The 15,165-nt window shown below is 52.1% G+C and overlaps 1 protein-coding gene across 1 annotated transcript in view; it reads left to right on the top strand.

The window, feature by feature from the left end:
* SUPT5H (SPT5 homolog, DSIF elongation factor subunit) overlaps nt 1-15,165 on the top strand; it is a 104,752-nt gene that overhangs the window by 49,233 nt on the left and 40,354 nt on the right. Inside the window, 5 exon segments of the mRNA XM_075323471.1 lie at nt 456-474; nt 476-487; nt 2,986-3,054; nt 3,162-3,273; nt 3,276-3,412. Of these exon segments, the coding sequence (XP_075179586.1) occupies nt 456-474; nt 476-487; nt 2,986-3,054; nt 3,162-3,273; nt 3,276-3,412 (349 nt within the window).

Below are 15,165 nucleotides of genomic sequence, written 5' to 3'. Positions count from 1 at the left end.
ATCATTCCTGCATCGCTGGTAAGATCTGACTGTGTGGACATCTCACCAGTGACCTCCCAGCGACTTACCTGCGATCCCTATCAGGTCGCATTGTTTTCGGGATCGCTGGTAAGTCGTTGTGCATGACTAGGCCTTTACTCCCTTATTTGGCTAGAGTTTCCTACAAGACTATACTGTCCTTGATAAGGCACCTGGAGATAAGCAAAAGTCTATGCGCGTATGCAGCAGCTTGTTACTGACATTCAAGAGACCAAGAATCTAAACTAGCCTCCTGAATGCCTGCTTTGTTCTATTTAGCATGATTAGTTCCAATAATACATTCCAGGATGTGCACCCATGTGCATACATGATAGCATTTAAGCAATGGTTATACAAAGACAGATTATCTTATTATATGGACAATTGATTCATGGCCTGGGCCCTCACAATGCTTCTTACTTTTTTTTCTTTTCCAGAGATCCCAATTTGTGGACGGGTGAAATGTAAGGTGAGTCTTGTGGAAGGATTAGCTCTTGGTTGGGAGTCAATAATACTAAGGACGAGGGGGCACTCACTGCGAGTGGAAGAAAAGAGATTCCGGCAGCTCAATAGGAAGGGTTCTTTACAGTTAGAGCAGTCAGACTGTGGAATACCGACCACAAGAGGTAGTAATGGCAGATACTATAACAGCTTCTACAAAAGGGCTGGATGATTTCCTCAGTACACACAACATTGTTGGTTATAAATGACTAAGACTGCTTTCACACTACGTTTTTTTAACATGTCATGAACGTTTTTTTTAACGCAAAAACTGATCCAGTGCAAATGCGTTTTCATTTCAATGCATTTGCACTGGACTCGCGTCAACATGTGTTCACATGCGTTATAGTGAGGAATTTTTTAACTCTTTTCAAAAACGCTACTTGTAGCGTTTTTGAGCTGCGTCCAAATATTGTTTTTCACTGGATCCTGACTATACTGCATGTAAACGCTGGCATGCTAATTGACAGGATCCTGCTTGCTCTACTGAGCATGCCCAGAAACCAGCCTGGCGTGATCAGTCTCTCTCTCCCCCCTCCCTCTCTCCTCCCCTCCCTCTCTCCTCCCCCTCCTCTCTCCTCCCCCTCCCTCTCTCCTCCCCCTCCCTCTCTCCTCCCCCTCCCTCTCCCCTCCCCCTCCCTCTCCCCTCCCCCTCCCTCTCCCCTCCCCCTCCCTCTCTCCTCCCCCTCCCCCTCTCCTCCCCCTCCCTCTCTCCTCCCCCTCCCTCTCTCCTCCCCCTCCCTCTCTCCCTCCCTCTCTCCCCCCCTCCCTCTCTCTCCTCTCCCCCCCTCTCTCCCCCCCTCTCTCCCTCCCTCTCTCCCCCCCCCTCCCTCTCTCCCCCCCCTCCCTCTCTCCCCCCCCTCCCTCTCTCCTCCCCCTCCCTCTCTCCTCCCCCTCCCTCTCTCCTCCCCCTCCCTCTCTCCTCCCCCTCCCTCTCTCCTCCCCCTCCCTCTCTCCTCCCCCTCCCTCTCTCCTCCCCCTCCCTCTCTCCTCCCCCTCTCTCCCTCCCTCTCTCCCCCCCTCCCTCTCTCCTCCCCCTCCCTCTCTCCACCCCCTCCCTCTCTCCTCCCCCTCCTCTTTCCTCCCCCTCCCTCTCTCCTCCCCCTCTCTCCCTCTCTCTCCCTCTCCCCCCTCCCCCTCCCCCCCCCCCTCCCTCTCTGCCCCCTCCCTCCCTCTCTCCTCCCCCTCCCCTCCCTCTCCCCCCCTCCCTCCCTCTCCCCCCCCTCCCTCCCTCTCCCCCCCCTCCCTCTCCCCCCTTCCCTCCCTCCCTCTCCCTCCCTCTCCCTCTCCCCCACCCCCCCTCTCTCCCTCCCTCTCCCCCCCCTCCCCCTCTCCCCCCCCCCTCCCTCTCTGCCCCCCTCCCTCCCTCTCTCCTCCCCCTCCCTCCCTCTCCCCCCCTCCCTCCCTCTCCACCCCCTCCCTCCCTCTCCCCCCTTCCCTCCTCCCCCTCCCTCCCTCTCCCTCTCCCCCACCCCCCCTCTCTCCCTCCCTCTCCACCCCCTCCCTCTCTCTCCCACCCTCTCTCTCCCCCCTCCCTCGATCGGCAAACATTGGTAACCAAGCAAAGCACTTCGCTTAGTTACCCGATGATTACCTTGGTTACCAGCGTTCTCAGCTTTCAGATGCCGGCTCCCAGTCTGTCACGTCCAGTTCCCCTCACTCCCGATCACATGACTCCAATGCCCGCCCATAAACTTCAAGTGGCAGGATCCTGCAAAATAACACATGCGTTTTTCTTTGTAAAAACAGGATCCACTTTTACAGCAAAAAAAGTTCATGACGCATGCTAAAAAAACATAGTGTGAAAGCAGCCTTAGGGACAAAATGTAGATCTGGTGGAGGAAGGGTGACCTAGATGGACCTAGGGCTTTTTTTCAAACTATGTAACTATTAAAAATCCTAGATAATTAAGCATTTACTGGATTTTCTTTTGTCCTGAGGGGAAATTGGCATTAAATTGGTGTTTGCATTAGTCGTCAATACAGATGAGCAAATCAATCACATCAGTGGTGTTGGGCTCACTAATCAGAAAAGATGGCGGTGGGTAGGAGGTCGGATCTCAAGGCTCCCGTCCAGCACCGCGGACTACAAAAGTGGCCGCTGAAGCAGAGTCCTGCAAATCTATTTGCCCATCTCCAGTCATTGGTTTTATTGCAGACAATATTCAGGGGAGATTTTTATTGCAGTCGCTTTGGGTCCAACTTTCGGGGTCTTATTAGCTGCTGCGCACAGCGATGATGCCCACTATGGACGGATTTTACATCATGCAAGTAGATGGGACGGTTGTTTTTTGTAATCTTGCACAGTGGACGACCGAGAGTATCACTGTGAAGTATCCACAACCCCTTACATTGTAGCAATGGTGGGGATCCCAGAGATAAGACATCAACGCTGATTAGAGCATCATTTATTTGGGATCACTGTATGCAACATTTTCAGCTAAATACTTTTTTCCTTTTTTTGAAGATTGGAGAAGAACGTGCCACCGCCATCGCGCTGATGAGGAAATTCATTGCATACCAGTTCACAGATGCGGTAAGTGTGTTCATTAGTATGCACTCACCTCTTCGTTATCTTACTCTCTCATCTCCTTCAGTCGCCCTTCACTAATTTTTTTATCTTTTTTTCCTCTTTGTCTACAGCCTCTTCAGATCAAGTCTGTGGTCGCCCCGGAGCACGTGAAGGGTTACATCTACGTCGAGGCGTACAAACAGACTCATGTCAAGCAAGCCATTGAGGGAGTGGGAAACCTGCGGATGGCTACTGGAACCAGCAGATGGTGCCCATCAAAGAAATGACCGACGTCCTAAAGGTGGTGAAAGAAGTGACAAACCTCAAGCCCAAATCTTGGGTTCGGCTCAAGAGGGGCATCTACAAGGATGATATCGCTCAGGTACGAGCAAACATAACACTAAACCTGCTCGCAAAGGTTAGAAAAGGAGCGAGTCCAAAGAAAAACCCACGTCTGTAGCATTGTATGCCTGCATATATATATATCTAATATATAACTGTGTGTGTGTGTGTGTGTGTGTGTCCGGGATTGGCATCTGCACCGTCGCAGCTACAGCCACAAAATTTTGCACACTCACACGTCTGGACCCCGATAGCGTCATAGGCTATGTTGTGAGGTGAAATTTCAACCCCGCGCGTTCCCATTTACCAATCAATTTTGCCCCTATCTACATAATGGGGGGAAAAAGTGAAACGAAAAGTGTATCCGCACCGTCGCATTTACAATCACGAAATTTTGCACAGACACCTCATGTGACCCAGGGAAGGTCGTAGACTATGTGTTGACAGGAAAATTTAACCCCACACTTTACAGTTACTTTCCAAAAAAACATGCCTCCATTAAAGTAAATGGAGCCTGGAACTACAGGTTATTAGTAGGAGCTGTGATTGGTTGCTATAGGAACAAAAGACATTCATAGTATAAAAAGCTTATATGTGAGGTAATAAGATGTCGGTGGGGAGACGGATGGAGAGAGACACAGACAGAGAGACAGACAGGGAAAGAAACAGAGAGATAGAGACAGACAGGGAAAGAGACAGACAGAGACAGACGGTGAAAAAGACAGACAGAGATAGACCGGGGGAAAGAGACAGACCGGGGGAAAGAGACAGACCGGGGGAAAGAGACAGACCGGGGGAAAGAGACAGACCGGGGGAAAGAGACAGACCGGGGGAAAGAGACAGACCGGGGGAAAGAGACAGACCGGGGAAAGAGACAGACCGGGGGAAAGAGACAGACCGGGGGAAAGAGACAGACCGGGGGAAAGAGACAGACAACATTACTTGGCCAATTTAGTTAAATCTGTGTGGAATATCTGTGGTGTTGAAATATATGTTGTGAAATGCTTCTATTAGCTTAGTTTTTGGCTTTTTTTTTAAATTCTTTATTTATTTAGAAACCGTCATAACAAAACAAATACAGGTCCATGGACCTAACGGCCCGTCTGCAAAAATCAGTCTGCTCCGGATAGAGAGTACATTGAAACCATTCTTATGCACAACTAGGTAGGGTGTAGCAGACGTACATCCCCTCCCGAACATCTAACTATGCAAGGTTCCCGTAAGGTTTTTCTTTATTCTTTATTTAAGTGAAGACGTCCATTGTGCCTTAAGATATTAAGAAACTCAAGTTTGAAAGAAGAAAAGAAAAAGAAGATAAGATAGAAAAAGAGAGAGAATTTAGAAGAGGCATAAGAGGATGAGCCGGGAAGAGATGGGACGGGAGGAGGTGAGGTAGAAGGGTAGGGGGATGGGGGGGGGGGAGAGGGAGAGTCGGCGGACATTCATACCCGCCGCCTATCAGCACACTCACAGGATTGCGGATTTGTTGGTTCCCGTGCCGTCTCCCACCAACTCTATATAGTCCCCTGTTTGTTGGAAGTCCATCCACCCCCGCCAGGTGGCCCAGAATTTCACATATGAGTCATGCAATGAGCAGGTCAGATCCTCCATATGCATTAGGTCATTGACCTTAGTGATCCATTGTGCCACCGAGGGGGGGGGGGGGGTCCGAGATCTCCATCTCTCCGGGATACATAGTCTCGCTGCCATTATGAGGAACTTCCTCAGGGATGCTTTATATGTTTTTAATGGGGTCTCGCAATGATGCAACAGGAAGATGGCTGGACCCATTTCCTCAGTGGTTCCTGTAACCAACCGGAGGATGTCAGACACACCTTTCCAGAATGGCTGGATCGCCTCGCACTCACAAAACACGTGGAAGAGAGTGCCCTCCTCCCCACCACATCTCCAGCAAGTAGGATCCACCTCTGGAAAAATGGCATGAATTCCAGATGGCACCCTGTACCATCTGGACAGCAATTTGTAACTGGCTTCCTGGAATCTAGAGCTAATGGATGAGCTGTGTGCAAGCGAACAGATGCGTTCCCATTGGTCAGAGGAGAGGCTCACGCCGAGGTCCCTCTCCCACTTCACTACAAATGACGGAGGAGGTTGGTCTGAAGGCGAGGATAACAGAGAATATACCGCCGATAACGAGTGTCGAGTCGGGCCTGTGCCCCCACAGATAAGTTCAAATCGTGTCTTGGGCTGTTGGAAATAGGCTCTATTTGGAATTTTACTGAGAAAATGTGCCAGCTGTAAACATCTCCAGCGTCCCTACGGGGCTGGGGTTTGTCTAGCCTCCAGATTGGCAATCGAGGGCCAACCCTCTCGGTCTCCCAAGTCTTCTACCTGATCCATCCCATTGTGTATCCACAACTGAAATATGGGGTCCGTTCTTCCTGGCTCAAAAGAGGGATGGCTCAAGATAGGCATCATGCGGGAGTGAAGGGGGATCAAATCTGCACGCACCAGACCCGTATTGCAGTAAGTCACCGTAGGACCAATAGTTGGATGTACCTTCAGCCCCACAGGAGCCTCCGGGAGCACCCAAGGCAGTTTATTTAAAGGTATTTGAGAAAAAGACTGTTCAATTTGGACCCACACCTTCTGTGTACCGTTCCTACACCAATCAATTATCCTGGTGAGATGGCCCGCTAAATGGTAACGTTTCATATCCGGCAGCCCGATCCCGCCTCTGCATTTGGGTCTAAATAGGGTGGTTCTCTTTAAGCGTACTGGTTTGCCCGCCCATATAAAAAATGACTGAATTGACTCGAGTGTTTGGAAGAATGCAGCCGGAATTTTAATTGGGAGAGCTTGGAAAATGTATAAGAGCTTGGGCAGTATATTCATCTTAAAGATTTGATTTCTACCAAACCATGAGAACAGGGATTTTCCCCACGGTCACAGTCTTTCCTAATGGATGCTAGCAAGGGTGGAAAATTGTGGACATAGAGGAGGCTCAAGTCACTGTAAGACGTATTCCCAGGTAATTAAGAAACTGAACTGCCCACCGAAAACTAAAGGACGATTTCAACTCCTCCACTTCCCTGTAGGACAGATTGATGTTAAGGACCTCTGACTTTGAGAAGTTAATTTTGAAGTTTGCTAATTTAGAATTTATCTGAAACTCTTTCATCAAGTTAGGGAGAGACACTTTGGGGGCCGAGACAAAAAACAGGAGATCGTCCGCATATGCTGTGATTTTATGCACGGCCCGGCGTACCGCCACACCCGCAATATCACTATTAGCTCGTACATGTCTAAGGAAAGGTTCTAACGTTAGGATGAATATTAGAGGGGATAGCGGGCATCCCTGACGGGTGCCATTTGAAATGGTGAAAGGATCCCATTCACACGCACCCTCGCTGATGGTACAGTGTAAAGAGACAATATCCATCCCAACATACCGTCACCCAACCCCAGACTTCTGAGCGTAACCTCCATAAATGTCCAGTCCACTCTATCAAATGCCTTTTCGGCATCGGTCGACAATAGCAAGGACGGAATTCCTCCTGTTTTTGCTGCATGTATTAAGTTAATGGCCTTAATTGTGTTGTCTCGTGCCTCACGACCTGCCATAAACCCCGCCTGATCTGGATGGATAATTCGTGGAAGCAGAGGTGCCAGTATGGTCGCCAGTATTTTAGCAAAAAGTTTCGTCTACATTTAACCCCTTCAGCCCCCAGCCTGTTTTCACCTTAAAGACCCGGCCATTTTTTGCAATTTTGACCAGTGTCACTTTGACAGGTTATAACTTTGGAAGACTTCAACGGATCCTGGCGATTCTGAGATTGTTTTTTCGTGACATATTGTACTTCATGTCAGTGGTAAATTTAGGCCGATATGTTTTGCGTTTATTTGTGAACATTTCGGAAATTTGGCGAAAATTTTGAAAATTTTGCAATTTTCAAAATTTGAAATTTTATGCCCATAAATCTGAGAGATATTTCACACAAAATAGTTACTAAATAACATTTCCCACTTGTCTGCTTTACACCAGTGCAATTTTTGGAAAAAAAAAAATTTCTTTGTCGCTCCATTGGGAGACCCAGACAATTGGTGTATAGCTACTGCCTCCGGAGGCCACACAAAGTATTACACTTTAAAAAGTGTAACCCCTCCCCTCTGCCTATACACCCTCCCGTGCATCACGGGCCCATCAGTTTTATGCTTTGTGTTGAAGGAGGCTGACACACACACAATGCTCCACATTTTAGTCAGCAGCAGCTGCTGATTATATCGGATGGAAGAAAAGAGGGCCCCTAACAGGGCCCCCGGCATGCTCCCTTCTCACCCCACTGAGTCGGCGGTGCTGTTAAGGTTGAGGTACCCATTGCGGGTACACAGGCTGGAGCCACATGCCGTTTTCCTTCCCCATCCCTTAGGGGCTCTGGGTGAAGTGGGATCCTAACCGGTCATCCAGGCACTGGGACCGGGCTCCCTCCGCAGCCCCTGGTGGTATCTGCCGGACAGGAGATGGAGTATCGTCAGGGACATGGCCCTGCATCTACAGGTACTCTGTGTCCCCTTTGGGACGGTGCATGAAGCACCTTGGCCTCAGACGCTGCAGCGACTGCGGTGTGATTTTTTTGACCGGGACTACCGCGCCGGCCGTGCCTGTTTGCCGGCCGCGGTTTTTACTTTAGTCCCCGGCTTTTGCGGCCTAGTGTATTGAACTCCCGCCCCTGGGCCTGCCAGTCAGGGGGAGGGGCGGGACGGTCGGTATGACGCCGACGGTGAGGGCTGGAGCACACTTCGCTGTCCTCCTCCCCCCTCACTGTTCACTATGGGGCGCAGATTCCCGCACTTTTTGTGGTTCCGCCCTCGGCTCCCTCCTCCCCTCGGAACCCCGGCAGCCATTGTTATATGGCATGATTCTGCCGGTGGAGATCTCAGAATGTGCTCACTGTTCGGCAGCACTGCAGCTCTAGGAGAGGGGGTTCATAACCGGTCGCCATGCGCTGGGACCGGTCTCCATCCGCAGCCCCTGGGGGATTCTGACGGACAGGAGACAGGACCTCATCAGGGACAGAGCCCTGCATCCATAAGGTACTCTGTGTCCCCTTTGGGGGACGCTGCATACAGCACCTGGGTTACAAACGCTGCAGCGGTTGCTGTGTGGTTTGTGAGTCCGGGACTACCGCGCCGACCGCGCCTGTTTGCCGGCCGTGTCTTTAACTTTAGTCCCCGGCTCTTGCGGCCTAGTACCATATACTCCCGTTCCCGGGCCTGCCAGTCAGGGGTAACGACGGGACGGCCGACGGGACGTCGGCAGTGAGGGCTGGAGCATACTTGGTATCCTCCTCCCCCCTCACTGTGCACTGTGGGGCACCAGTTTCCCAATCGGGTGCTGGCCCCCCTTAGGTGCCGAAGTGTTTATATATATATATATATATATATATATATATATATATATATATATATGTATATATATATATATATATATATATATATATATATATATATATATATATATATATATATATATATATGTATATATATATATATATATATATATATTTATATGGTATATGGTATATGATTTCACTGTTCGGCAGCACTATTTGCTTTTGGCTATGTACCCTCGCTGATTACTAAGAGGTGACATCAGCAGGTCGTCCGCAAACAGTAAGGGTGCCAAGGCACAGGCTTTCTTTGCAACCTGTACCTCTTGTGCGGCTATATTGCCGGCAGGTTCCACCTATCATTGCAAATGCTTGGCCCCTGGGGTACTCACTCAGCCGGAGCCTCTGGCACGGGTGGGACCCTCGGCTTAGGTGGTACCACCGGCTTCCACTGCACAGATGGCAGGGACAGAGTTTGCACGTTTGACTGAGCAACTCTGAGTCATTCCATGGCCCAGTCTATGAACAGGGGGGCTGCTAAGCTGGAAGCTTTGCAGTCCAGAACGGTAACACAGGGCCAGGGAGCTGTGAGTTCACGCCCCCAGGCCCCTCTGGGTCGGTTTAACAAGGGGCTCCTGGGGTAACACCCAGATCCCACGGTGAGAACTCCGACATGGACCGCGGCCTCACACAGGCTAACCGGGCTCGCTGAGAACCTTCCACGACTTCACTGTCGTAGTTAAGGATGAAGCGGAGGTAGCAGCTCAGGGCTCTGAACCTAACGTTGCGCTCAATCTGGATACACCTGAAGGGGACGCCATAGTAAACGACCTTATAGCGTCCGTCAACCAGGTGCTAGACCTCTCTTCCCCATCTTCTCCTATGGAGGAGTCGGCTTCACAGCGGGAGAAACACCAGTTTAGGTTTCCCAAATGTACACGTAGTGCGTTTTTTTCGATCACTCTAACTTCAGAGAGGCTGTCCAGAAGCACAGAACTTTCCGGACAAGCGCTTTACTAAGCGCCTTAATGACACACGTTACCCTTTTCCCCCCTGACGTAGTTAAGGGTTGGGCTCAGTGTCACAGGGTGGATCCTCCAGTCTCCAGACTGGCGGCTAGATCCGTAGTATTAGTGGCAGATGGTTCATCTCTCATGGATGCCACTGACAGGCAAATAAAGCTTATGATGAAATCCATCTTTGAAGCCATAGGCGCATCTTTTGCTCCGGCCTTCGCAGCCGTGAGGGCTCTCCAAGCTATCTCAGCTTCTCTGGCTGAGATTAATGCGGTCGCACGTATCTCTGCCCCGCAGGTTGTGTCCTTGGCTTCTCAAGCGTCCCAGCCCTCCTCGTCCAACAGGCCACAGAAGAGCCAGAGGAACTCTTCTCCACGGCGGTCTAAGTCACGTCCTCCAAAGACCACCGGAGGCACCGTCTCCAAGGCGGCCTCCTCATGACTTTCGGCCGCCCCAACCGCATCCTCGGTCGGTGGCAGGCTCTCCCGCTTTTGCGACGCCTGGGGCCACATGTCCAAGACCGAGGGGTGAGAGACATCTGTCTCACGGTTTCAGGATAAGGGTGCAGCTCTCGTCCTCCGACTCGTTTTTTTCAGAACATCTCCGCCCCCCGAACGGACCGTTGCGCTTTTCAGGCGGTGGACACTCTGACAACAGAAGGAGGGGTGATCCCCGTTCCCCTCAGGAACGCGGTCGCGGTTTTTACTCCAATCTGTTCGTGGTGCCAAAAAAGGACGGCTCATTCCGTTCCGTTTTGGACCTCAAATTGCTCAACAAACATGTGACAACCAGGCGGTTTCGCATGGAATCCCTCCGATCTGTCATCGCTTCGATGTCCCAAGGAGACTTCCTAGCATCAATCGACATCACAGGGTGGCTTGTTAACACAGTCTGACCGTTGCTCTGGAGACTCTCCAGAGGTTTCGGGTGGATCATCAATTTTCCAAAGTCAAAATTGTCTCCGACCCTGTCACTGACGTACCTCAGGATGGAGTTTCATACTCTCTCAGAGATGGCCAAGCTGCCGCTAGACAAACAGCGGTCGCTGCAGACAGGGGTGCAATCCCTTCTTCGGGCCCAGTCGCACCCCTTGAGGCGCCTCATGCACTTCCTGGGGAAGATGGTGGCAGCAATGGAGGCAGTTCCATTTGCGCAATTTCATCTGCGTCCTCTACAATAGGACATTCTCAGCAAATGGGACAAGAGGCCGACGTCCTTAGACAGGAACGTCTCTCTGTCTCTGGAAGCCAAGACCTCACTTCAGTGGTGGCTTCTCCCCACTTCTCTGTCGAAAGAAAAATCCTTTCTGCCCCCATCCTGGGCTGTGGTCACGACGGACGCGAGCCTGTCAGGATGGGGAACGTTTTTTCTCCACCACAAGGCTCAGGGAACCTGGACTCTGACAGAGTCCTCCCTTCAGATCAATGTTCTGGAGATAAGGGCAGTGTATCTAGCCCTCAAGGCGTTCCACCATCTCCGTGGTTCACATTCCGGGCGTAGAAAACTGGGAAGCAGACTTCCTCAGTCGCCAGGGCATGGACGCGGGGGAATGGTCTCTCCACCCGGACGTGTTTCAAGAGATCGGTTGCCGTTGGGGAACGCCGGACGTCGATCTCATGGCGTCTCGGCACAACAACAAGGTCCCGGCATTCATGGCACGGTCTCAGGACCACAGAGCTCTGGCTGCGGACGCCTTAGCTCAGGATTGGTCGCAGTTTCAACTGCCTTATGTATTCCCTCCTCGGGCAATGCTGCCCAGAGTGTTGCGCAAGATCAGGTCCGACTGCCGCCGCGCCATTCTTGTCGCTCCAGATTGGCCGAGGCGGTCGTGGTACCCCGATCTGTGGCATCTCACGGTGGGGCAACCGTGGGCGTTCCCAGACCGACCAGACTTGCTATCTCAAGGGCCATTTTTCCATCTGAATTCTGCGGCCCTCAACCTGACTGTGTGGACACTATGAGACAGGCCAGGAAACCAACGTCAGCCAAGATCTGTCACAGAACTTGGAGGATCTTCTTAGCCTGGTGCTCTGAGAGGGGGTTTACCACCTGGCCGTTTGCCTTACCCAGTTTTCTTTCCTTCCTTCAATCGGGATTGGACAAGGGTTGTCTCTCGGCTCTCTCTAAGGTCAAGTCTCGGCGCCTTCCGTGTTTTTTCAAAAGCGTCTAGCCAGGCTTCCGCAGGTCCGCACGTTCCTGCAGGGAGTTTGCCACATAGTCCCACCTTACAAGCGTCCGCTGGAACCCTGGGATCTCAACATGGTTCTACAGGCTCATCAAAAACCACCTTTTGAGCCGCTGTGGGATGTCTCTCTATCACGTCTTTCGCAGAAGGTGGCATTTCTAGTGGCGGTTACTTCACTCCGTAGAGTGTCAGAGCTTGCAGCGCTGTCATGTAAAGGCCTTTTCCTGGTATTTTCACCAGGATAAGGTGGTTCTGCGTCCGGTCCCGGACTTTCTCCCTAAGGTGGTGTCCACTTTTCATCTCAATCAGGATATCTCCTTATCCTTCATTTCTTTGTCGCTCCATTGGGAGACCCAGACAATTGGGTGTATAGGCTATGCCTCCGGAGGCCGCACAAAGTATTACACTTAAGTGTTAAGCCCCTCCCCTTCTGCCTATACACCCCCCGTGCTCCCACGGGCTCCTCAGTTTTTTGCTTTGTGCGAAGGAGGTCAGACACGCACGCACAGCTCCACAGATTGGTCAGCAGCAGCTACTGACTATATCGGATGGAAGAAAAGTGGGCCCATATAGGGCCCCCAGCATAATCCCTTCTCACCCCACTCTTGTCGGCGGTGTAGTTAAGGTTGAGGTATCCATTGCGGGTACGGAGGCTGGAGCCCACATGCTGCTTTCCTTCCCCATCCCCCTCAGGGCTCTGGTGAAGTGGGATCCTATCGGTCTCCAGGCACTGAGACCGTGCTTCATCCACAACTCCTGGGAGACTGCTGGATAGGAGCCGGGTATCGTTCAGGGACATGGCCCTGCTACTTGGAGGTACTCTGTGTCCCCGTGGGGACCGCGCACAGCAACACTCCAGCATTGCTGGGTGTGCTAGTGCACCGGGGACCGCGGCGCTGACCGGGTTAATATGTGCCATTACACACTCAGCGCTGCTGAGTGTGTTTATGTATAGGGACTGCCGCACTAACCGCCGCTGCCAGGGAAACACTGCGGCGCGGCTGGGACTTGTAGTGCGCCGGGGACTTTCGCGCCGGCCGCGCTTTTACGGCGGCCGCGTTTATTACTAGAGTCCCCGGCTTTTTGCGGCCTAGTTTCCTTTCCTCCCGCCCACAGCCCTGACAGGCAGGGGAAGGGCGGGACGCTGCACAGAACGAGCAGCACTGAGGGCTGGAGCATGCTTTGCATACTCCACTCCCCTCACTGTGCACAGTGCAGGCACCAGCTCCCGCACTTTCTGAGCCACGCCCACGGCTCCCACCTCTCCTCAGGACGCCGGCAGCCATTCCTGTCAGCTCCTTGGACGCTACAGAGGGGGACAAAGTCTGGGAGACTCAGGCAGGGACTCTGGTGGCCTCACAACCGCTTTAGGCGGGTGGTAAGCAGCACCTGTGGTGCTAGCCCCATTGTGCAGTAGTGTAACATTATATGTTTATGGTATACATATTTTACACTGTATGGTGCACAGTTGATTTCTGGCTATATACCCTATTGTGTTACTCAGGGAAGATAATAGCATGGCGCCCACGAAAGGCAGGGGTGCCAAAACACAGGCTTATTATGCTGCCTGCGCCGCATGTATGACCCAGCTACCGGCAGGTTCCACTGACCCTCATTGTGTGCACTGTTCGGCCCCTGTGGCACTTACTCAGCTAGAGCCTCTGCTAAGGGGGGCCCAGGGGGAGCCACCTGCTGACACTGTTCAGGTGACGGGGACAGAGTTTGCAAAACTCTCTGAGACTATGGCTAAGATACTAGAAGCCTTGCAGTCCAGGCCGGTATCTCAGCACAGGGACTCTGTTGAATCTTTGTCCCCTGGCCCACCTCAGTTGGACCAACAATGTCCTCCTGGGGTGTCTCATGGATCCCAGGCTGAGGGTTCTGACACAGACCCCGGCCCCAGACCGACTAAGCGAGCTCGCTTGACAATTCCCTTGACATCCTCATATTGTTCAGGGTCTCAGCGGGGGGAATCTCTAGTTGATGATGCGGACACAGCTGATCAGGATTCTGATCCTGAGGCCGCTCTCAATCTTGATACTCCGGACGGGGACGCCATAGTGAACGACCTTATTGTGTCCATCAATCGTATGTTGGATATTTCTCCCTCAGCTCCTCCGGTGGAGGAGTCAGCTTCACAGCAGGAGAAATTCCGTTTCAGGTTTCCCAAGCGTACACCAAGTATGTTTCTGGACCACTCTGATTTCAGAGAGGCAGTCCAGAATCACCAGGCTTGTCCAGATAAGTGTTTTTCTAAGCGCCTTAAGGATACACGTTATCCCTTTCCCCCTGACGTGGTCAAAAGTTGGGCTCAGTGTCCCAAAGTGGATCCTCCAATCTCCAGACTGGCAGCTAGATCCATACTTGCAGTGGAAGACGGGGCTTCACTCAAAGATGCCACTGACAGGCAGATGGAGCTCTGGTTGAAATCCATCTATGAAGCTATCGGCGCTTCTTTTGCCCCAGCATTCGCAGCCGTATGGGCGCTGCAAGCTATCTCAGCAGGTCAAGCGCAAATCGACGCAGCCACACGCACGTCCGCGCCACAGGTGGCGTCCATAACCACACAGACTTCGGCATTTGCGTCTTACGCTATTAATGCTGTTCTGGACTCTGCGAGCCGTACGGCGGTTGCAGCCGCCAATTCGGTGGTACTCCGCAGGGCCTTGTGGCTACGGGAATGGAAGGCAGATTCTGTTTCCAAAAAGCGCTTAACCAGTTTGCCAATTTCTGCCAACCGATTGTTTGGCGAGCGTTTGGATGAAATCATCAAACAATCCAAGGGAAAGGATACATCCTTACCCCAGCCCAAACCGAAAATACCCCAACAGAGGAGAGGGCAGTCGAGTTTTCGGTCCTTTCGGGGCGCGGGCAGGTCCCAATTCTCCTCGTCCACAAGGCCTCAAAGATCAAAGGAACTCTGATGCATGGCGGTCTAAGTCACGTCCTAAAAAGGCCACCGGAGGTGCCGCTACCAAAGCGGCTTCCTCATGACTTTCGGCCTCCCCACTCCGCATCTTCGGTCGGTGGCAGGCTCTCCCGCTTTTGCGACACCTGGCTGCCACGGGTAAAAGACCGTTGGGTGTGAGACATTCTGTCTCACGGTTACAAGATAGAGTTCACCTCTCGTCCCCCGACTCGATTCTTCAGGTCATCCCCGCCTCCCGAGCGAGCCGAGGCTCTTCTGCAGGCGCTGGGCACTCTGAAGGCAGAAGGAGTGGTGGTCCCTGTTCCTATTCAG

This window comes from Anomaloglossus baeobatrachus, chromosome 9, assembly GCF_048569485.1.
Source record: "Anomaloglossus baeobatrachus isolate aAnoBae1 chromosome 9, aAnoBae1.hap1, whole genome shotgun sequence".
Classification (NCBI taxonomy): domain Eukaryota; kingdom Metazoa; phylum Chordata; class Amphibia; order Anura; family Aromobatidae; genus Anomaloglossus; species Anomaloglossus baeobatrachus.
The sequence above is the reverse complement of the archived record's forward strand: the minus strand, read 5'-3'. Positions and strand labels throughout refer to the sequence as shown.